Source organism: Podarcis raffonei, chromosome 6, assembly GCF_027172205.1.
Source record: "Podarcis raffonei isolate rPodRaf1 chromosome 6, rPodRaf1.pri, whole genome shotgun sequence".
Classification (NCBI taxonomy): Eukaryota; Metazoa; Chordata; class Lepidosauria; order Squamata; family Lacertidae; genus Podarcis; species Podarcis raffonei.
Genome location: NC_070607.1, coordinates 86,860,962 through 86,885,024, shown reverse-complemented (window position 1 = coordinate 86,885,024; position 24,063 = coordinate 86,860,962). Strand labels below are relative to the sequence as shown.

The window sequence follows — 24,063 nt, the reverse complement described above, 5'->3', positions numbered from 1 at the left end:
TCTTTGGGTTCGGTCAGCCAACCAGCTACAAATCCGCCTAACAGTTACCTCGTTCAACCCACATTTTACAGCTTCTCTGCAAGAGTATCATGAGGGACTTCGTCAAAGACCTTACTGAAAGCAAGATACACACTACGTCCACAACATGCAAACTGAACTTTTGCAACTGCCTGGCAAAAGTTGGGGATAAGTGAAGCTGGAAAGGATTGTCTGTATTTCCCTAAGGGGAGGAGTGACTTGGATGGGAGCCAGAGATTTGACACAAAGGAACCTTAACGTTCTTTTAATGGCTGTGGGTGTTTCCTGCATGGGCATTTTGCCTGTAAGGGTAAGGTCTCCCAGACCAGAGTTTGGCAGAATAGCAGTTTAAAGATATCTGTACGTTGAGAAAGAAGCATCTTGGGGTGCAGGATCCTTTTCTGGGGAATTGATATAGGTTAGTGGAGCTGCAAGTGACACAGCTGTGGCCGTAAACTTCTGTGCACACTTACTTGGGAGTAAGCCCATGGACCACAGTAGGAGTGGACGCCTGAGAAAACTTGGCTGTGTTGAGTTGAGAAGTATCTGATTTAAAGAATAGTGGATTACTGAAACAATGGCTTATTCCATATGTCACAGGAAAGCTTCTTCTTTCTTCTTTGGCGATCACTCAAAGCCGAGTAAGTTTGTCTTCCATAAACACGGTTTTAACATTGAGTCCGTAAGTGACTGTGGAGGCCAATTCTGGACCCACACGTCCTTCCACAGTGGGGACATTGGTTTCCAGGCAGGAGTTGATCACGGTGTGGATTTGCCAAGCGTGCCTTCCTCTTAGCACAATTCTCCCTTGTGTTCTGAGTTTGAGTGTCTTCAAAGTCCATGACACCTTTGGTAAATGCTGTTCTCCAACTGGAGTGCTCGCAGACCAGTGTTTCCCAGTTGTTGGTGTTTATACTACATTTTTTTAGATTTGCCTTGAGACAGTCTTTAAACCTCTTTTGTTGACCACCAGCATTATGCTTTTCATTTTTAAGTTCGGAATAGAGTTATTAACAGCAAAGCAGTTTACAGTTCACTGAGAAAGTGATCATCTGGGCTGTTTTGCTCCTGCCCGCTAACGCATGAAGACTCGATGATAGCATCCAAACTAGGGATTGCGGATTGTTTTGTGCAGACAAATTACAACTAATAAGCCATTGGCTTTATCAGTGTGGTTTGCTTGGAGAGAAACAAACCGCAACTCCTGGTCCAAGACATAACACTAAGGCAGAGGTTGAGGCTTGTTTCTTCCCAGTGTAAACAGGGTGGAGCAAAAGCAGGAGTTACAGTTTAACCGTGATCTGCAAACATGGTTATAATAATAATAATAATAATTTATACCCCGCCCTCCCCAGCCAAGGTCGGGCTCAGGGCGGCTAACAACCAATAATAAAAACGAGTTGAATGAATACAACTTAAAAACAACATTAAAATACAACATTAAAACAATTAAAATGCAGCCTCATCACAGGAGGAGAAAGGAAAAAGAAAGAGGGGCAGGGAATCAAACTGACTCCAAGCGAAAGGCCAGGTGGAACAACTCTGTCTTACAGGCCCTGCAGAAAGAAATCGGATCCCGCAGGACCCTGGTCTCATGAGACAGAGTGTTCCACCAGGTCGGAGCCAGTGTTGAAAAAGCCCTGGCTCTGGTTGAGGCTAATCTAACTTCCTTAGGGCCCAGGACCTCTAGGGTGTTGCTATTTATGGACTTTAAGGTCCTCCATGGGGCATACTGGGAGAGGCGGTCCCGTAGGTACGAGGGTCGTAGGCCGTGAAGGGCTTTAAAGGTCAAAACCAGCACCTTAAACCTGACCCTGTACTCCACCGGGAGCCAGTGCAGCTGGAAAAGCACTGGGTGAATATGCTCCCATGGCAGAGACTCATGGAACTTTGAAGTGTCAGGCATAGCTCTAATGGCTTTAGCCCAAACGTAGCAGAGTTTTCCTGCGCAGCGAAGAAGCTAGTTGAGGTGGAAATGACTAGTCAGCTAGACTCAGAATAACTATTTACAGGATTTATTAAAAGGAAAAATAAAACCAGCAGAGTTTCTGCATACAAAACAAAGCAAAATAAATCCTTTCTTTCTCTCTCTCTCTTAACCATGCACAGCACTCCTACTCCTAACACACCCCTAACACACCAAACTGTGCTAGCAATCCCTAGATAACAGAGTTGAGTGCTGGTCGTTAACCAATCAGAGTAAGTAGTTTCTAGGTCAAGCTGACCTTGGCTTTCTGCCAAGAGTAAATTGACACGGCCTTGAGTTAATTGTGTGAAGCCAGAATCTGTAAGTTTCCCATGAGAACCAATTAACAGAAACTGAACACCCCCTCACAGATTCTGCTGGACAATTAACATCAAATACACCTGTGTAGGAGATTATTTTTCCAGCAAACCTAAACCCTTGCACATTCGCTTGTTCTTTACCTTTGCCAATGGTTTAGTTAACACATCTGCTACATTTTCTTCACTTGATACATAAGTACAGGTGATTACATTGTCTTGTACACAGCAACGCACATTTTGGTATTTTACAGAGATATGTTTGGAACGCGATTTGAAACCCTCTGTTTTACTTAAGGTTATACAAGCTTGATTATCAATGTAAACTTGTACTGGTTCTCCACAATTTACATTTAAATCTGTTAACAAATGCTTGAAATAAATCACCTCGTTGCACAATTCACTCAACGCGGCGTACTCTGATTCCGTTGATGACACACTTACAACGTCTTGCTTGCGTGACCGCCAGCTGATTAAAGCTCCACCGACCATTATGACTAGTCCTGTGACAGATTTTCTATCCGGCAAATTTCCCCAGTCACTATCACAGTAGCAACTCAACATTTCATCCTCTGAAGAATTTAATTGTAACATATAGCCAATTGTCTGTTTGAGGTATCTCAGAACTTGTTTTACCCCTTTCCAGGCATTTAGTGTGGGTTTTGAGACCAATCTACTTAATATGCCTACTGCATAGCTAATATCAGGTCTGGACCACTGTGCTAGATACAATAAACTTCCAATTACAGAATGATATACATCAGGATGTTCAAATTCAGGACTCTCATCTGTATGAAGTGTTTTTATGAAACCTGGATCCATAGGCACCACTGCCCCTTTGCAATCCTGCATCCTGTATGTAGTCAGTAGTTGTTTAACTTTGTTCTGCTGACTAATTAGGCAGCTGCCATCTTGGGCCCAGCACACTTCCAATCCTAGATATGTCCTAACCGGGCCTAAGTCTTTCACTTTGAACTTACTGGACAATTGCTTGGCAAACCTTTTAGTTTGTTTATCTGTTTTGCAAGCATACAATACATCATCTACATAAATCAGACAAAACTCTTGATCACTGCCTGTACCACGTACATAAACACAATTGTCAGCTGTACTCTGCTTGAAACCAAATGACACTAAGGCCTCATGGAAACATTTGTTCCAAGATCTTGCAGCCTGTTTGAGACCATATAGAGCTTTGTTTAATTTCAACACTCTATTGGAACCTGTCTCATAACCAGGCGGTTCGGCTAGATACAGGTCTTCTGATATTGATGCATGTAAATATGCAGTCTGGATATCAAAATGGTTTAACAGGAGTTTTCTCTTTGCTCCAAGCGTTAGAATCAGCCTTACACTGTCCCCCTTAGCAGTAGGGGAAAAAGTCTCGTCATAATCTTTTCCAGGCCTCTGAGAGTATCCTTGAGCCACTAAACGAGCTTTGTATTTGTACTCTCCTGTCACCAGAGGTTTAAGTTTGTACACCCACCTGCAGCCTACAATCTTTGCCCCCTCAGGCGCTGCTACTGGTGTAAAAACCTTGTGCTCATTCAGAGAGGACATCTCTTCCTCCATTGCCTGCTTCCAGAGCTCTGCCTCCTCTTTTGGTAACTTTAACACCTCCTGAAAACTCTTGGGCTCTGCAATTACACTAAACACATTTGCAGTATCTGGAGAAAAACGCACCGGAGGCACTCCTTTGTTTTGTCTTTTAGATCTTCTGGGAGAAAATTTTTCTTCTGACCCACTTTCCTCCTCAGAACTACGACCTCTCTTTTGTTGCTTAGCAACTGGTCTCTGGCTAATTCCACTTTCTTGAGAGCTCTTATCTGAACTTTCCTCCCCCTCAGACTCTGATTCTCTATGTTTACCTTCAGAGTCATGAAGCTCCTGGGAAGGTTCAAACCAAACCTCAGTATTGGCATGTAGTCTCTCCCAGCCACTATGTTCACAAAAACTGGCATTCCTGGAGATCACAATGCCATTTGTCCCTTCAGCAAAACGGAAACCTTTTCCCAGCTCCTGGTAACCCACAAACACTAACTGTTTGGTCTTAGGATCTCCCTTCTTTCTCATTTGTTTTGGAATTAATACCCAGGCTTTTGATCCAAACACATGCAAATGGTCAATTTTGGGTTTTTTCTGAAACAATTTAAAGTACGGAGTTGTACCTATTGTTTGATGAAAGAGCCTATTTTGGAGATAACACGCGGTGAGCATGCTCTCCCCCCAATAAGACATGGGCAAATCAGCATCATCAAGCATGGCAAACATCATGTCTTGTAAAGATCTGTTTTTCCGCTCTGCAACGCCATTCTCCTCTGGGGAAAAAACGTTCGTTTTTCTATGCCCAATGCCACGCTTTTGTAACCAATCTCTAAAAGCATTTGACATAAATTCGCCACCTCTGTCCGTCTGAATCCTTTTGAGTTTAATGGACAGAAATCTTTCCACAGATGCCACCCAGCCTTTAAACTTAGTGAACACGTCACCCTTATTCTTCATGGGAAAAACCCAAGAATAACGCGTGGCGTCATCCACAATTGTTAATGAAAAACGCGATCCACCCCTGCTTACAGCAAACGGACCAATTATGTCCATGTGAACCAGCTGTAGCGGTGACTCACTAACTCTGTCACTTCTGGGGTAAGAGACTCTGTGGGTTTTAACCTTTTTACAAATATTACAATCAAGGTACTTGTTACAACTCTTTAAATCACACCCATCAGCCAATTCAGACATTTTTAGTACACTTTTCCAGCCAGCATGCCCCATTTTCCTATGCAATAAGTGCACACAGTTGTCATGTATAGCTTTGTTATTCACTGCAGGCTGAGATTTACTGACTACTGCTGCAACTTGAGATCCTGCTTTAAGCCAAAACAAGCCTCCCTCTGACTTAGCAGTGCCTAAAATCTCACCAGCCTTCTTAATAATGCAACTGTCTCCTTCAAAATACACTTTAAACCCAGCTTTTAGCAAACAATCTACAGACATCAGATTGCTCCTTAATGAAGGCACACAAAGTACATTTTGCAGGCATTCATGAAGACAAGGAACAAAAACTGCACCCCCCGAAATCACTTCGGAAGTACTTCCGTCTGCTAAAGCCACCTGGCTGCGCTGTGCTGAGTTCTTGGAAACAAACAATTCATCTGAATTTACGATGTGCCGAGACGCTCCCGAATCGACCACCCAGACAGCTTGTTTCTCATCAGCAATCTTGACCTCGGCGGTCACCAGCTGAGCCAACTGATTTCGTTTGAAGAATTTCTTTTTCCGCTGCTGCTGCTGCTGCTGCTGCTGATCTCGTCTCTGCTCCTGCACCGGCAACTGAGACTTGACCAACTCAGGACATTGTCGTTTTAGATGCGCTGAAGACCCACATCGGAAACAACGCCTAACAGCAAATGCAGACTCCTCACCAGCACGCTGCTTTTGCTTCACCTCTGGCACGGCATGAGAACTCCTTCCAAACCGCCCGCCTGTACAAGCCTCTGCAGCAAACGACCTTTCTTGCCTCTTCTGCCATTCTTCAATCAAACGCCCAGTAACGTAACTGACTGATAAATCACGCTCCTGTATGCCTTCTAGAGACAAAACTAAATTATCCCAGCTTTCCGGGAGAGAACTCAAAATAATAGCCACCTTCTCCTGCTGGTCTAATGCACAGTCTCTTTCCTGTAGCGCAGCAAACTTTAACTGTAAACTGTGTAGGTGTTCCTGCATTGTAACCCCAGGCTGTAACATTGCCTTGTACAATGCCTTGCGAATGAACAGCTTGGAAACCGCTGTCTCACGCACATGGAGTTCTTTAAGTGCTTGCCACACACCTCTAGCTGTCTTGATTCCCCTCACATACGGCAACTGGGAATCTTCCAGCCCCAAGACAATTGTGGCCCTTGCTCTTTGGTCTTTATCGAGGTCTTCATCATCAGGCTTCGCAGGAAACTTACTCACCACTTGCCAGAGACGATCCCTCTGCAGCACTGCCTGCATGCGTTCCGACCACAGCAAGTAATTGGAGTCATTCAGACGCTCAAAAGCCATCTGAACTGGTTGTGAGGCCATCTTGAGAGCGATGTCCCTGGAACCCGGAACCAGCTACTCACGACCACCGAGAGAGAAAACAGGAACCACAGCACCCAGCACTCACACGCTGCAGCTGTTGTCCTTGTGTCCACTGCGTCACCAGCTCACCACAGTCAGGAACCAGCCAGTGTCCATCTGCTGCACCAACAGGAACAACAACTTCTGGAACTACTGGAACCAACGCCGTTGATGCTGACACCACCACAACTCAGGCTGGCAGCACAATGCCCATAACCTCATGGAACTTTGAAGTGTCAGGCATAGCTCTAATGGCTTTAGCCCAAACGTAGCAGAGTTTTCCTGCACAGCGAAGAAGCTAGTTGAGGTGGAAATGACTAGTCAGCTAGACTCAGAATAACTATTTACAGGATTTATTAAAAGGAAAAATAAAACCAGCAGAGTTTCTGCATACAAAACAAAGCAAAATAAATCCTTTCTTTCTCTCTCTCTCTTAACCATGCACAGCACTCCTACTCCTAACACACCCCTAACACACCAAACTGTGCTAGCAATCCCTAGATAACAGAGTTGAGTGCTGGTCGTTAACCAATCAGAGTAAGTAGTTTCTAGGTCAAGCTGACCTTGGCTTTCTGCCAAGAGTAAATTGACACGGCCTTGAGTTAATTGTGTGAAGCCAGAATCTGTAAGTTTCCCATGAGAACCAATTAACAGAAACTGAACAGAGACCCCGTGAGGAGCCTCGCTGCAGCATTCTGCACCCGCTGGAGTTTCTAAGACAGCTTCAAGGGCAGCCCCACATAGAGCGAATTACAGTAATCAAGCCTGGAGGTGACCATCGCATGGATCACTGTGGCCAGGTCGGGGCGGGAAAGGTAAGGGACCAACTGCTTATGAGAGTTGTTGGAGTTTTTTTGCCCTTCAAAAAGTGCTCTATAAATGCTAAATGCATTATCTGACTTGGTGCCCCATCCTCTACTCTCACATGTGTTGTTTGTTGGCAAAATCATGTCCTGCAAATCTCGCTTCCTGGTTGGCCCCTAGGCAGTGGGATGCATCCACCATTGTGTGTATCTGTTGTCATAGATAGTGCTGGATGCCACCCCACTCTCCAAGCGGTGCAAGATTCCAGGAGTCCCAGGAGCTCACCCAAGGTCTTTGTTTCCTTTTGGAGCAATGAAGTACAGCAGAGACTACGGTATCTTTATGATCTATAATTTATTTACACATATATACAACCTGACCTTGCGATTCAGGGGTTCATGGCATTAACACCCCAAAAGGGTCATTTCTCCCATAGTCGCAGCCTTGGGTTCAAACCGAGATCAACCATTGCTCTCTAGCTTTTCATATTGCTTTTCCCTCCAGTGCCATCACTAAGCTTCTAATTCACATTGCTCCTAACTCTCTACTCTAAACTCTGGCTTTGAGAGAGGGACCTATCCATCTGCAGAGTGCTTTGATGCTTTGTTCTTTTAATGGCCCATCATCTGGGGCTTATCACCTCAAGAGGAAGCTAGTGTGGCTTAATTAGCTTTTAACACTTGTTAGATCCAGGGATTAGTCTGGCACAAGCCAGACTTTCATTAAATTCTAACACTTACTGAATCCAGTAATTTAGAAATGCCTAGCGCCCTCAAACTCGTAACACCAGACTCATCTGCAAATGCTTCCAGTTCCAGTGTGACTGTGGTGTAGTGGTTAAGAGCGGTGGACTTGTAATCTGGTGAACCGGGTTCGCGTCTCCGCTCCTCCACCTGCAGCTGCTGGGTGACCTTGGGCTAGTCACACTTCTCTGAAGTCTCTCAGCCCCACTCACCTCACAGAGTGTTTGTTGTGGGGAAGGAAGGGAAAGGAGAATGTTGGCCGCTTTGAGACTCCTTCGGGTAGTGATAAAGCGGGATATCAAATCCAAACTCTTCTTCTTCTTCCCTGTGTTTTGCATCCCTTTCCCAAGAGGACTCAAATGTTATACGTCCTTTCTCGGAGCCTGTAACATAGACATTATCTCAAGCCCTTAGAATGCGTTGCCAAGTAATTGCTGCCTTGTAAATTTCCTTACTATTTATGCTCGGGCTGCTTCACTGAATTTCACGAAGTACACCCACCCACGACACATAATTGAGTTCAGAATATAGGTTATTTTAATCTTTCTTACTAAACCACTCCACTGCTTAACCATTCTGTGTTTCTCCTGCTCTGATTTCCATACCATTTGCCAGCTTTGTGGGGTCAAGGGAGCATCAGTTCTGACAGGATGTGGACCCTTCTTGCAGTACAGGACTTACAAGTCCCCTCAGGTATGGTGCTAATTATGGATAGTTCCTCAAGTTCCACTTTTTTCTGACCCATGACGCCACAGTTCACATCTGGTATGAATAAAAGCAAAAGATCTGAGTTTTATGCTCTTCATATCAGACATGCAAATATAATGATCATTTGCCTTTCACTCAGGTTTCTTCAATCAGGCTAAAGCTGGCCAACTTTTTTCCTTTACTCCCTTAAGCGTCATGCTATTTCCCTAGATAAAACCTCTTCTATTTTTCTTTTTCTGCTGCTTTCTTTCCTAACTGTGTTTACTCTGTCCAGTTTGAATTCCTCGCTCACTTTCCGAGCCAACAAGTTTATACAATTCAATCAAACATGCTTATGCAAACTCTTTCATAAGCTAGGACGTGTCGACAAGTCAGAATAACACACCCTGCTTTCTATCATCAATGCTACAAATAATTTCTTTACAAATTGAGAGGAGGTGAGTACATACACTAAATTTTAATTTCTCTGATCTGAAGAGGATGTTAGGGGTCTCTGTGAGGGTGCCTCATTCTCTGGACTTTAAGTAAAAGGATTGGGGGGACTCTGGGTGTTTTAATTTCAAATTAAATTAGACCAGGGTCATTTAAGTCTGTTGCTTATTTCCCATATTTTCAAGCACACAAATTAAGAAGCTTGAATTTAAAGCAACAAAGAGTCTTGTGGCATCTTGTGGCAACAAAGAGTCTTGTGACCTTTAAAGCCCTAAATGGCCTCAGCCCAGTATACCTGAAGGAGCATCTCCACCCCCATTGTTCTGCCTGGACACTGAGGTCCAGCACCGAAGGCCTTCTGGCAGTTCCCTCACTGCGAGAAGCAAAGCTACAGGGAACCAGGTAGAGGACCTTCTCGGTAGTGGCGCCCTCCCTGTGAAACGCCCTCCCACCTGATGTCAAAGAGATAAACAACCACCTGACATTTAGAAGACATCTGAAGGCAGCCCTGTTCAGGGAAGTTTTTAGTGTGTGGCATTTTAATGTATTTTTAATCTTTGTTGGAAGCCGCCCAGAGTGGCTGGGGAATCCCAGCCAGATGGGCAGGGTACAAATAAATTATTATTATTATTATTATTATTATTATTATTATTATTATTATTATTAAAGACTAAGAATTGTGTATCCAACGTCAGTTCCACTCAGAGTAGACTCACTGAAATTAACGGACATGACTAACTTAGGTCGATTAATTTCAGTGGGTCTATTCTGAGTGTACAACTTAGCTAAAAACAACACTAACATAGTTACCATTGTTGACTAGAGTCCACTTTTTCAGATGCGTAAAGTATAATCCTTATTAACCCATGGGTACAAAGAAAGAAAACATGTAGAGGTTGGAGACAAATGAGAGTGAAAAACAAAAAGTACAGACATTAACAATTTGATTAAGAGTTTAAATGTATGCAAAGCAAGCACACTGACCCTTCAGGACAGCAGTACATCATAGCCTTGCTGAGTAAATCAGCATCTGCAGTGGGACTGCTAACCATTGTCTCTATTTATACCCAAAACATCTAACTAAACATCTGGAGTTTCTCTTTGAAGTTCCTTCACTGACCACATTAAGGTCAGTGACAATATGTTCTGATACCTGAAACGTTATTTTACTGTGTCCATTTATTCTATTGTGTAGCGAAAAGAACTGGAAGAATCAGAAACCTGCTCCTGACCTTAAGGTTGTCAGAAACAGTGTGTATATTGTTTTTAAACCTGGGTTTTCCCAACAATGGGTGTTTTTCATTTTTGTATTTTTGCTACTGCTAAGTAACATGGTTACCCCTCAAAAGCCTATTATTGCATTCCCCAAATTGAAATGCAGTCACTTATCAGTCACTGCCAGGAAAATAAGAGTTACTATAAATGTAGTTAAACTTATTAATAAATCTGGTTTCATTTTGGATATATAACATACCTTCAAAAAAAAATAAGAAAAAGTGTCCAAATATCTTCATTGTGTAATTGTGCGCACTTTTTCACTGCAAAGGCAGGGCAAGAAGTGTAGTCAGCATGACAGTGTTCCTTGCCCAGATAGTTTTATAATATTCTGGCTTAAAAATGTGTAGTGGAGGGCCAACCAAGCTGCTGAGTATCAGACTAGATGTCATAAAGGAGCCTATTTCTGTCTTCTAGTCTTGCCAAGGCCGGAATCTGTCGTAGTGCTGAGAGATGCTGTAGACAGGTTCTTTGGACAGGAAGCTGATTCTTGCTTCCCAGGTCCAAGCCATGCTGAAGTTCTGCTAGGCAGGGGCGTAGCACTGTCTGCTGGTGCCCGGGGCAGGTGTCTGCGCCCCGCCCCCCAAGCAGGGGCAGAGTGTGCCAACCCATTTCTTGCCACTGCCAGACAGGCACAGTGGCTGAAGAGCAGCCTCTGTGCCCAGTGCTTGCCTGGCACAGCAGCACCAGCCCTTCACTCTTCTTTTTATGTTTCTGTTATGTATTAAGATTGGTGGCAGTTCTCACTCAGGGCCACCAGTATGTAAATGAAGGATTGAAAACTGTCGCTCCTGATTGGTTAGCTAGTTGTGAGTTGTTACTGTTTCAAGTTACTTCGTATTATATAAAGCAGCCAGCTAGGCTGCAGTCAGTCTGATTCCAGGAGCAGTTCTAACTGCTGCGATAAAGAGCTGTGAATCCAACAGAGCTGTGTCCTTCGTCCATCTTTTCCACTATTCAACAGTTTCAAATAGAGATGATGTAGATTTCTGCCACAGTAGTCTTTAAGACGCGGGTGGCGCTGTGGTCTAAACCAGTGGCGTAGCGTGGGGGGTGCAGGGGGGCCGGCTGCACCGGCCGCAACATCTGGGGGTTAGGGGGCGCAAATCCATGGGTTAGGGGGCGCAAATTACTTGCCTTGCCCCGGGTGCTGACAACCCACGCTACGCCACTGGTCTAAACCACTAAGCCTCATGGGCTTGCTGATCAGAAGGTTGGCGGTTCGAATCCACATGACTGGGTGAGCTCCCGTTGCTCTGTCCCAGCTCCTGCTAACCTAGCGGTTCAAAAGCACGCCCATGCAAGTAGATAAACAGGTACTGCTGTGGCAGGAAGGTAAACAGTGTTTCCATGTGCTCTGGCTTCTGTCAACGTGTTCCGTTGTGCCAGAAGCAGTTTACTCATGCTGGCCACATGACTTGGAAAGCTGTCTATGGACAAACACTGGCTCCCTCAGCCTGAAAGCGAGATGAGCGCCACACCCCATAGTCATATTTGACTAAACTTAACTATCCAGGGGTCCTTTAAGTTTACCTTTACCTACTGTAGTCTTTAAGATGCCAGCGGTTTCATTTTGCTTTTTTGCTGCAAGAGAATGAACCTCGCTCCTTCTTTGAAATTTTATGGAATTCTGACACACATGACAAGCTTTATTTGGATATTCTCCTTTTTCAAGCCTTGCACCATTTGGGAATTGATTGATCAAGTCCATGGCCACAAGATGTGATTATGGCTTTATATGTAGATCAGACAAATCAATTTGCTGTGGCCCCCAGCTGCAATACCCATGGCCAGAGGCACAGAACATTAGGTTGCTGTAGGGCGGGCACTGCAAGGACATGTTACTGCCATAGCTGTCAACTTTCAGATTTGAAAATAAGGGATCAGCAGCCTCACCTATCCCAGGGACAGTCTACGGGATATCTAACAATCCAGGATAGCAACGGGAAGCAGCAGGAAACGGCGGTAGAATAAGGGAATTTCCCGCCCAAAAAGGGAAGGTTGACAGCTATGGTTACTGCCTTCCCACCCTGCTTCTGAGCAAACCTGATGCTCTCTACATCGCTCCTAAGCATCAGCTACAGTGCCTGTAGCTTCTGGAAGTTGTAGTTCAAAACATCTGGATGGCATTGAGTTGGGGAAAGGCTTTACAAAAGCAACTGCTTGGCAACTGTTGAAAGCAGGACACTAAACTAGACCGTATATTGGCTTGCTCCACTGGGACTCTTCCTAAGAAGTATTAAATCAGTATTTGAGTCTGGGATTTAGATAAGTCTCAGGGCTCCCCTGTAGCTAATTGTGAATCCTATGACTTTTGTTATAATTGCGATGTTTAGCTTATTTATTTAGTTGTTTTGTAAATAGTGTTTTTTAGATTGTTTTACTGGTGATTTGTAATTGTTTCACTTATGATTTATCAATTATTTTATATGATTTATGTGGCATTTGTGATGTCCTATTATGTCATTGTTGTTTTTTTGTTGGTAAGCTGCTTTTTGATGTCAGTGAATGAAAAGTGGCATAGAAATATAATCAATCAAATCAATTTAAAAATGATAGCTTGTCCCAGGTGAAATAGAGAGTAAATAAATGAGAGGTGGTGTAGTGGTTAAAGTAGGGAACCAAGACCCAGGTTCAAATCCCGACTCAGCCATGAAACTCACATTGGGGAAGTCACTATCATTCAAACTTACACAGTTCTGAGGATAAAATGGAGTGAAGGGAAGAACCCTGTATATATTTTTTTTATTTCCTTGAAATGCAGACTATAAACTTGTTTAATGAAAATGAAGCACACGTTCATGCTGAATTTGTATTCTGAATGAGGAAGGTTAATAATCATGTCATTCTTCTATTCAGAAGGCAGAATGCTGGGGAAATTAATAAAAGGTCCTCCTGCCGTCTGGCACTGATTCACTCTGATACCTCTAGGTGCCTAAATAGACTGATCTTAAATGCTTTAGGGTTGAGCTCTTACAACGTGTTGGAAAAAATATTGAGACTAATGTATGCCCAGATAAATAAAATGGAGGGGGAAAGAAACGTCAACGGATAAAAAAGCAACACTTGGAATTTAAACAGTTCAGTTTATTATCCGTAGCTTGCCTTTTGTTGTTATAATAATTAAAGTGGATTACCAGAGTTTTTTTATAAAAAAGGAAGAAAGTTGCACACATTGAAACAATATAATGGCAATATTCATGTGTGTGTAAAAATTTTAAAAGCGGCTTTTACCAATCACCTAAAAGAGGAAGATACAGAGAGCAGAACCTGCCACACCACCGCAGTCCTTGTGGGCGCTTCTTGTCTATCACAGCATCAGTTACCTATCACAACCCTACGCACACTAACCTGGGAGTTTTCTTCTCTTCTTTGGTGATCACTCATAGCTGAGTAAGATTGTCTTCCATGAACATGGTCTTAACGGTGTGTCCATAGATGACTCTGGAGGCCAATTCTGGATCCACTTGTCCTTCCACAGTGGGGACATAGGTTGCCGGGTGGGAGTTGACCATGGTGAGGGTTTGTCAAAAGTGCCTTCCTCTTAACACTTTCCTCCCTTTCCTCCTGAGTTTGAGCATCTTCAAGGCCCATGACACTTTTGGTCAGGGGTTGTCAACCTGGTCCCTACCGCCCACTAGTGGGCATTTCAGGATTCTAGGCGGCCGGTAGGGGGTTGTACGGCACAAGTGGAACCCTCCTTCTATCGAGCACTGGTGGGCGGTAAGGAAATTTTACCATCAAGAAAGATGCATTAGTGAGCGGTAGGTATAAAAAGGTTTACTACTGCTGCCTTTGGTAATGGCTGTTCCCCAGCTGGAGCACACGCAGTCCAGTTTTTTCTAATTGTTGGTGTTTATCCTACCTTTTTTTAGATTTGCCTTGAGAGAGTCTTTAAACCTCTTTTGCTGACCACCAACATTACACTTTCCATTTTTAAGTTCTGAATAGAGTAGTTGCTTTGGAAGACGATAATCAGGAAACCGAACATGACCAATTCAACAATGTTGAAGAATCATTGCTTCAACACTGGCAATCTGTGCTTCTTCCAGTACCCTGGCATTAGTTCGCCTGTCTTCCCAAGTGATGTGTAAAAGTTTTCGGAGACACCGCTGATGGAATCTTTCAAGGAATTGGAGATGGCATTTATAAGTGGTCCGTGTTTTACAAGCATGCAGTAAAGTTGGTACAGTAGTACCTCTGATTATGAACACTTCTGGTTACGAACGCTTTGGGTTACAAACTCAGCTAATCCAGAAGTAGCTGCTCCTGGTAGCAGGAGCAAACTTTGCCCCAGGATGCGAATGAAAATCGCGTGCCTCTACAGCGGGAGACCTCACTAGCAAAAGCGCGCCTCAGGATAAGAACAGTTATAGCTTAAGAACGGACCTCCAGAATGAATTAAGTTCGTAACCAGAGGTACCACTGTAATACAATAGCTTTGTAAACAAGCATTTTGGTTTGCCTGCGAATGTCCCAGTCCTCAAACACTCTGCACTTCACTCAGGAGAAAGCTGCGCTTGCAGAGCTCAGACAATGCTGGATTTCAGCATTGTGGAAAGATAACTGCCAAGGTAGGCAAAGTAATTGGCACTTGCCAACATTACACCATTAAGTTGGATTTGTGGCACTGCAGAGGGGTTGTTTTGTGTTTGTTGGAGCAGCACTTTGGGTTTTTTGGATGTTGGGCGATAGGCCAAGCTTTTTGTAAGCTTCTGCAAAGGCATTTAGGATGATTTGGAGGTCATCCTCTGTGTGGGAACACACTAAGTTGTCATCTGCATACTGAAGCTCTTTGACAGAAGTTACCTTACTCTTTGCTTTCAGCCTGCTCAGATTAAAGAGCTTTCTATCTGCTCGAAAGATGATTCATATCCCGGTGGGGACATATCTGGGAGTAAGAGCCCACTGAACACAACAGGTTGCACTCATATGCAGACGTGCACGGGGCTACGCTATGGGGGGGGAGCAAGAGTTCTCAGCATCTGGGACCATGTAGCCCATAGAGAACCGAAAGACCTCCCCATGTGCCGCTCTAAACTTTTCCCCCCACCTCTACTAAAACAGCGATCTATGCAACAAGCGCTTCTGACTCTTCTCAGCTGCTATTGACGACCGCGACGCGTTTTTTTCTTTCTGGGGCCACGTGATCAACGGAACGCCGCCGCGCGAAAGAAGCCGGCACCCAGAGTATCGCGAGACTCCGCCCTCTCTCTCTCATTCTCCGCGTGCGCGCATCGTTTACAAGGCCCATCCCCGAGGGGGGCTTTGAGACCTCGCGATAGAAGGGCTTTCCTTCCCGTGAAATCTCGCGAGAGGAGCGCTCCTTCCCTTTTATCTTCTTGGAGCCGCCAAGATGGTAGGTGGCGAGTGAGGCGGGGGCGCCGCCTGAGGAGCGGGGCCTGGTGGTCCGGCGCTTCAGGGGCGGCCGTTTCTCCCGACGGAGGGTGGCCGCGCGGGGACTTAGACGCCAGGGAATGGCGGCTGCCTCTCGGTGGGGGGAGGTTTCTCGGGGACTTTTACTAACAGTGAGCCCCCTTCGCCCTCGGGCTGTCCTACCTCGCAGGGTTGTTGTTGGAAAGACAACATCCACGACGCGCTTCCCTGCCTCCTCCAGCTCATCGGGACAGGCGCTTCTCCCCACGGCTTTCTTTTTAAGCCCCCCCCCGGCCCATGGTGGGGTTGGGTGTTGAATAGAGCAGCGCCGCCCCTCAAAATATCTGTTACTGATCTGCTCCTTTCTCAGTCGAAGGGATAGCTGGGGGGACGGGGCGGGGCGCCCTTTAGATCAGGGGCTCCTAAACTCCGGACTAGAAAGTGGCTCGTGAAGTTCACTCAGGTGGCCTGCTGTACGTAGCACACCTGTAAGAATAAAACTTTTAAATCGTACAGCATCTACCACAACACTTTACCATTGCTCCAGTGACGAAAAAGACCATCATCAAGTGGTCTGACAAGGTAAAGGGACCCCTGACCATTAGGTCCAGTCGTGACCGACTCTGGGGTTGCGGCGCTCATCTCGCTTTATTGGCCAAGGGTGCCGGCGTACAGCTTCCGGGTCATGTGGCCAGCATGACTAAGCCGCTTCTGGCGAACCAGAGCAGCACATGGAAACGCCATTTACCTTCCCGCCGGAGCGGTACCTATTTATCTACTTGCACTTTGACATGCTTTTGAACTGCTAGGTTGACAGGAGCTGGGACCGAGCAACAGGTGCTCACCCCATCGCAGGGATTTGAACCGCCGACGTTCTGATCAGCAAGTCCTAGGCTCTATGGTTTAACCCACAGCGCCACCCGTGTCCCGGTCTGACAAGACCCCGCAGCATTTTTGAGTGTTTCATGGGATAAAAATAATTGCATAGAGGTCCAAAAGCATTTTTTTTCTGAAGGCTACTCTAATGCCTTATGTTTCTGCTCTTTGCAATGTGTCATATATGGGTGTCGGCACTGTGACAGTGAACAGGTTTGCTTAGTGGACCTCTGGGGAGAGATTCGCTGTAATTATTGCTTTGCCTGCTTTTAATTATTATTATTATTATTATTATTATTATTATTATTATTATTATTATTACCCCGCCCATCTGGCTGGGTTTCCCCAGCCACTGTGGGTGGCTCTCAACAGAATACTGTATTAAAAACATGATAAAACATCAAACATTAAAATTTTTCCTAAACAGGGCTGCCTTCAGATGTCTTCTAAAAGTTAGTTGTTTGTTTCTTTGACATCTGATGGGAGGGCGTCCCACAGGGTGGGTGCCACTACCAAGAAGGCCTTCTGCCTGGTTCCCTGTAACCTCACTTCTGGCCCTCAGAACTGGACCTCAGTGTCTGGACTGAACAATGTGGGTATACTGGCAAATATACCACATGCCAAATAGGAGGCATGACACAGGAAACTCGCACCAAGTCAGGTGGTTGGTTCATCTAGTTCGGTTGGGGTTTTTTGGCGGGCAGTGGCTCTCCAGGACTGTGGGAGAAATCATTCCCAGCCCTACCTGGAGGTGGAAATGCCAGGGATTGAACCAAGAGCCATTTGTGTGTGCTGTACCATGGAGCTATGGCCCTTCCCATGTTGAGTGAGGAAGGTCTGAAGGGGGTTTTTAGTCATGTTTGCATGATTGGGAACCCTACTTTAATCAGGAAACCAAGCTGCACATGCAAGTGAAAGGCTGCTTCAGACCTCAGCTCAACATGGGAAGATCAGGAAATGAATGGGCAGGGCTGGTGCACGTGGGGATATTAGAGATTGCGGAGGGTTCTACTTCCATATTCAGGTGAATGTCTGAACATGCCTATATACAGTGGTACCTCAGGTTACATACGCTTCAGGTTACAGACTCCGCTAACCCAGAAATATTGCTTCAGGTTAAGAACTTTGCTTCAGGATGAGAACAGAAATCATGCTCTGGTGGCGCAGCAGCAGCGGGAGGCCCCATTAGCTAAAGTGGTGCTTCAGGTTAAGAACAGTTTCAGGTTAAGAACGGACCTCCGGAACGAATTAAGTACTTAACCCGCGGTACCACTGTACTGTTATTGAATCCAATCTTAATAGCCTGAAAAGACCGCTGGCCTGAAGGGATTTATTTTATTTATAGGTGTATTTATTTTATTTTACATAGGTTTTAGTGTGGCTTATCTTGCTAGCTTAGTATGGCTAGCGCTATAGCATAATGATGCACATATATAGTATGGTATCCATATGGTGGTTAAAGTTTCAGGCTGCAGAGACCAAGGTTCAAATCTCCACACAGCCCTGTGGCTCACTGGGTGATCTTGGGCTGATCACAGCCTAACGTAGACACAGGAATTTGTGCAGATAAAATGAGGATAATGGTGTATATGCCATCCTGAGGTGAGAAAAAAATATGAGATTACTTATTTACCGGTAAGCACCACTTGAAGTTAATTAAACAGCCAAAGCACAGCAAACATTGAAATGCCAGTGTCTTCAGAAAAGGTAAATGGGAAGCACACATTAATCAGGCCTGTAAATCTGATTAAGGTTCATAAGCAACTATTCCAAGCTGGAGATCCCCCACTGGTGTATTCCAATCATGTGTTGGTTTTTGAAACATCATGTTACATTTGTTCTTCTTTCATTGGGCACTGATATAACATATGCTGTCATATTGTCTTTTTCTTAAGCCTTCAAGACTGAGGAAGACCAGGAAACTGCGAGGTCACGTCAGCCACGGCCATGGTCGTATTGGTACGTGTAGAAGCAGCTTCCATGTAAAACTATTTTGCTACTTAAATCTATTGTTGCTTCACAGGGTTTTGGAATCTTCTCCCCTGGTTATCAGGTGACTTAAACCTAAAGGGAAAAAAGGCTTTTTGGTGTCTGACACTTCTAGTTTTCGGCTTGCTCCCCCCCTTTTTAAAAAAACAAAAACTCCTGAGTGTAGTTGCATGGGAGTAAAGCATATGGTTTATTAATTTTTTTATATTGCCTTTCATCCAAAGATCACAGGGCGGTTTGCAATATAAAAACACAAAAATATATAGCATAATTAACAAACTAAAACAATAACACTCCCCTTCACACACACAGTTTAAAAGGCCATAGATGGTTTAATTAGCCAAAAGCCTGGGAGAAATGTTTTTGCCTGGCTCCTAAAGACAGGTAACAAAGGTGTCAGGCAAGCAGAAAAGGCCTATTCCTGTGTTGCTCCCCTTTGGACCTCTGGCAGAGGATGCACACGAAGGACCTCAAACGATGATCTGGGTCAGTTCATACTGGGATAGATTGTCCTTGAGGTGTTAGCTGCTAGCAAAGGCTATCTTTCCATAGCTACAGCCACTGTGCCTTTGGGTCCAGCTTGCACATTCCAGAATGAATACAAGCAATGGGGAAGAAGTTCCTTAGTACCTACTTTATCTCAGCCAAGGTTCCCCCTTGCTAATCTGAGGTTGAAGCTCTTTGCAGGAAAATAGGTAACAGAGAAGTTTTAATAAGTGTATTTAGCGTAACTCTTGAGTCAGAACTGTTATGAAATGCAATATGGTTATTGTATAGAAGCAGCAGAGATAAATAGCATCAATAGTAAATACAGGATTTCTTATTAACAAGTTCTGCTTGACTCCTTGACTCAAATGGGTTTACTATACCTGGTGCCTAAACTTGCATAGGTTTCCTACATCCCTTCAGGCCTTGTTCTAAGAACCCAAAATGGCATCCACTACATGGCCTCTGGAGCAGTTGTAGCCTAACCATATATTTTTAGGCAGGCATTGGGGACAATGAACAGGTAAAAGAACTACCGTCCTAAGTCCTGCTTTGTGTAACTAATTATACTTCCAGTTTGCTTAGAGCTAGCGTAGCATGAATGACATAACTTTAGAAAGTGGAAATTCCAAGTTCCTAGAAATGTGGTCTGAAGAAAGTAGATCTCACTGCTTTGCTAGCCTGATAAAAAAAATTGAGCTTTTTAAAGCCATAAACTGGAAGTCGACCTTGACTGTTAAGGCCAGTAGGGGTGCAGCTAATCACACAGCAGACCTGTAGCCTGATCCTTTGCAGGTTCACTATGATTCATACAAAGGCTGAACTAAATGTTTACTAGAGGGAAAACACGATGGAACTTCTGAGTAAACATGTGTAAAGTTGTGCTCTAAATTCTTGGACAGTTAACTCCTCTATGATAGTATGGGTGTGTCTGCAGGCTTAAGCTTGTCTAAATCTTGTGTTGAATTGTGGTCTTTAAGTACTGGTGATGATAAACATTTAAGCTGGCAGTGTGTGTGCGTGTTTCTCTGCTTTAAAGTTTTTAAAAAATATTTCTGTTTGATGTTTCTCTTTAGGTAAGCATAGAAAGCATCCTGGAGGACGTGGTAATGCTGGAGGCCTGCACCACCACAGAATAAACTTTGATAAATAGTAAGCTAGCCCTTTTTTCTTTACTTCCCTTCATTTCTTCCCTCATCAACACCCCCCTCCAAAAAAACTGGCACCAAAAAATAACTACCTATGTAGATTCAGCAGTTAAGAAATACCATTTTCAAATACTGAACTGTATTTAAGGAAAGTATTAAAGGTAAAGATACCCCTGCCCGTACGGGCCAGTCTTGACAGACTCTGGGGGTTGTGCGCCCATCTCACTTAAGAGGCCAGGGGCCAGCGCTGTCCGAAGACACTTCCGGGTCACGTGGCCAGCGTGACAAAGCTGCATCTGGCGAGCCAGCGCAGCACACGGAAACGCCGTTTACCTTCCCGCCAGTAAGCGGTCCCTATTTATCTACTTGCACTTTGACATGCTTTCGAACTGCTAGGTTGGCAGGAGCAGGGACAGAGCAAAGGGAGCTCACCCCGTCGTGGGGATTCGAACCGCCGACCTTTCGATCGGCAAGCCCTAGGCACTGAGGCTTTTACCCACAGCGCCACCCGCGTCCCCCCAAAGGAAAGTATACATGCATTTTATTGGAACAGCTGTGGAAAGCTTGAACTTTCATCACTTGTGGCTTCTCAGAGCTCTATGGAAGCCAATAAGTACAAGTCTGTGTAAAGTATACTTAGAATTGGCTTTCCTAATGAATTTTATTTCAAATAGTTTTTGGGAATACAGTGGGATCCCCCCCCAACCTTTCAGAGCAAATTCTTTTGGTGGAGGAGGCAGCAAGGGGAGAAGGACACCCCCCCCCCAATTTGCACAATCAGAAGTGTGCTGCAGGAGGCCAATACGATTGGATGGTCCCCCTTGTTTTGTTTAGTAAATATTAGCAAAATACGCTAAATAGGACCTCAGGTCAATATGGGGCATTAGAAAAATTTCCAAAGAAGTTACAATGATAGTTTTCAAATGTAGGAAGCTGCCCTATACAGAATCAGACCATTGGTCCATCTAGATGAGTACCATTGACTGACTGGCAGTGGCTCTCCAAGGTTGCAGGCAGGAGTCTCCTCTAGTGTTACCTGGAGATGTCGGGAATTGAATTTAGGACCTTCTGTGTCCAAATCAGATGGTCCACCACTGAGCTACCTATGGCCCTTCCAGAAAATGGAAGTGCTAGCCCACTTTTTATTACAGTGGTACCTTGGTTGTTGAACTTAATCCGTTTGACTCCTGAAACGATCCGAAAATCAAGGCACAGCTTCTGATTGGCTGCAGGAGCTTCCTGCACTCAAGCGGAAGCTGCGTCGGATGTTCGGCTTCCGAAAAACATTTGCTAACCAGAACATTTCTAGGTTTGCGGCATTCAGGAGCTGATTTGTTCGACAACTAGACTGTTCAGGAACCAAGGTGCCACTGTATTTGGACTTCAGGTGCACCTAGTATCATAAAACAAACTGGCTCAACACACTAGTTTTTAAAATAAATTCTTTTTTAGCCTCTAGATTCTGGTTTATTTCAAATGTAGGTAGACATGTAGAATAGCAATAATCTATCTGTTCCAGTCCATGATATACTGTCATACACAATCTTTTTCATGCTTTTATCTGTTTCCCTGAGAATTTGGCAAGACAATGAAGTTGCATATTTACAAATAACTGAGACTAGAGTCACATCTAGATATTTTCAGTTATCATGGTGTGCTATAGTGCTCAGAGAGTAACAACAGACTTTTATTCACTGACTGTGCTCCGCATAGTACAGTCAGCCACCAAGTTAGTAACAGAGGGCTGTTCCTCAGAGTAAGAGATGTGTGTCAGCAGGAGGGTGCAGACAACAATGTCTCATGTAGAGCTTTCTCCTTTCTCAATATTTGCCTCATCTTTGTACCCTGTATTAAGAAAGAAGCTTACTTAAAAGCACTGTGAGCTCATGGCTGACCTCAGATTTGAACTAAGAATGTTTGCCTCACACCTTTTGCTCTTAACCTGTGCCAGATATTTTTGTAAGTAAACCTAAACATGGTCATCCAATAAACCCAAGTATTGTTGCTCATGCATTTAAAAATGCATCATGCAGTGATTTTTCTGTTTGTGATTTTTCTTTCTAGCCATCCTGGTTATTTTGGAAAGGTTGGTATGAGACATTACCACTTGAAGAAAAACCAGCACTTCTGTCCCACAGTCAACCTGGATAAACTGTGGACACTTGTTAGTGAGCAGACAAGGCTCAAGTATGCCAAAAATCCAGCTGGATTATCACCTGTAATTGATGTTGTGCGCTCAGTAAGTGTCAAAAACTTTTGGATGAACTTTTTATAATGATGCAGAGCTTCCCAAATATTGCTTTTATATTTGCTTCCTATCATGTAAAAACCAAGGAAGGTCTGCATAATTTGACTACAGTAGACCTGCCTAGACCAAATGGGAGTTTGCCAGCCTCTTAGTTTTGCTACCTGTTGGCTGCATCTGGCTTGATGGGGCATAGATTGTGGAGACCAAGCTATAGGCCAGGCTTGTACGGTCTGTAGAGTGGGCATTTTTATATTTCATTTCAAAAGTGATTGCTTTACTTAAATTTATTGTGGGTTTTACAGTTTGTTGGTTTGTCAGAAGGAGCTAAACCATGAGCCTGTGTTTGGATGATAAGCCATGGTGTTATGTAGTGCAGGGGCAAAATGACCAAGGAACAACAGTCTCCACTTTGGGAGCCTGCTTGTTTGCAATAAGCCATGGCTTGTGTCAGCATTATGAGTGAAATAGACATATGTTGCATATTGTAAAAATGCAGTTGTAGGATACTGGTAACCCCATAACCCTGGAGTTTGAACAGCTAATTTTCCAATTAACAAAACAAAGGCAGTGCCCATTCAATAGACTTGGCTCTTTCTATTACTCATATACTGAAAATATGGTGAGACTTCATGGTATGTCTATAGACACTATATTGTATATCCAAAGGGGGTGGTGGTAAAAAGATGGAACGTCTCTCTGTCTCTTTACATTAACTACACACTTTCAAACAACTTTTTTTTTACTTTAATTGCCCCATATTACCCAAATATTCTGTTGGCTGGAATGCACAGCTAAAGAATGCTGAGAGTCATGGTGATGGGCATAGTGAATATCATGAAGTAGCAAGCACACTTTAAATTGCACATGTTCCTTTATACTGTCAAGTTGCTGTTTTCTGTTTTCTCCCTTGTAGTCTCTAGTTCTACCGCTTCCCTGCTAGGCACAGTTTGTTTACTTGCATTATTTCACAAAGTGTACATAATTTTTTAGTTTTATTGGAACTGATCAGTGATGGTTGGAAAAAAAACTTGGTACCTTCTGGGCTTGCTGACGATTCTCCTATCTGTTTATGTTTTTAGGGTTATTATAAAGTCCTGGGCAAGGGGAAGCTGCCCAAACAGCCTGTAATTGTGAAAGCAAAGTTCTTCAGCAGAAAAGCAGAAGAAAAAATAAAAGCAGTTGGTGGAGCTTGTGTGCTAGTAGCATAAGGACTTCTCTATGTGTTCAGATTAAAATAAACATCATTTCTGCTACCTTGTATTCTCATTTTAATAAGCTGTTGAGAAAGACTGCTAATTCTAGTGCCTGCTGGCTTGTTTACAGGAGACAAAACCTTTTCTAATGTACCATATTTACTTGAATGTATTGCACACCTTTTTTTGGCCAAATTACATCACAAAAATTAGGGTGTGCATTAGATTTGATGGTGCCAGCAAATACTTTTTGGGTTTCAAGGTTTTGAAAATTGAGGTGTGCATTAGATTCGCGTAAATGCAGCATCTCCTAGCATTCTTTTCTTTCAGCAAGAAAAGGGCAGAAGGTTCAACAAATGTTGTCGACTAACATTATG

The 24,063-nt window shown here is 44.0% G+C and overlaps 1 protein-coding gene and 1 non-coding gene across 2 annotated transcripts; both read left to right on the top strand.

Annotated features, from left to right (window-relative positions):
* The first annotated feature begins 15,639 nt into the window (after positions 1-15,639).
* On the top strand, positions 15,640-23,746 carry LOC128416520 (60S ribosomal protein L27a-like). The gene is made up of 5 exons (XM_053394398.1): positions 15,640-15,729; positions 18,518-18,581; positions 20,174-20,249; positions 22,310-22,484; positions 23,573-23,746. The coding sequence occupies exons 1-5, from the start codon at positions 15,727-15,729 to the stop codon at positions 23,699-23,701; spliced, it is 447 nt and encodes a 148-aa protein (XP_053250373.1). The 5' UTR covers positions 15,640-15,726; the 3' UTR covers positions 23,702-23,746.
* On the top strand, positions 21,857-21,987 carry LOC128416807 (small nucleolar RNA SNORA3/SNORA45 family). The gene has a single exon (XR_008331321.1). It is a non-coding gene; the product is annotated as a small nucleolar RNA SNORA3/SNORA45 family (small nucleolar RNA).
* Positions 23,747-24,063: the final 317 nt, after the last annotated feature.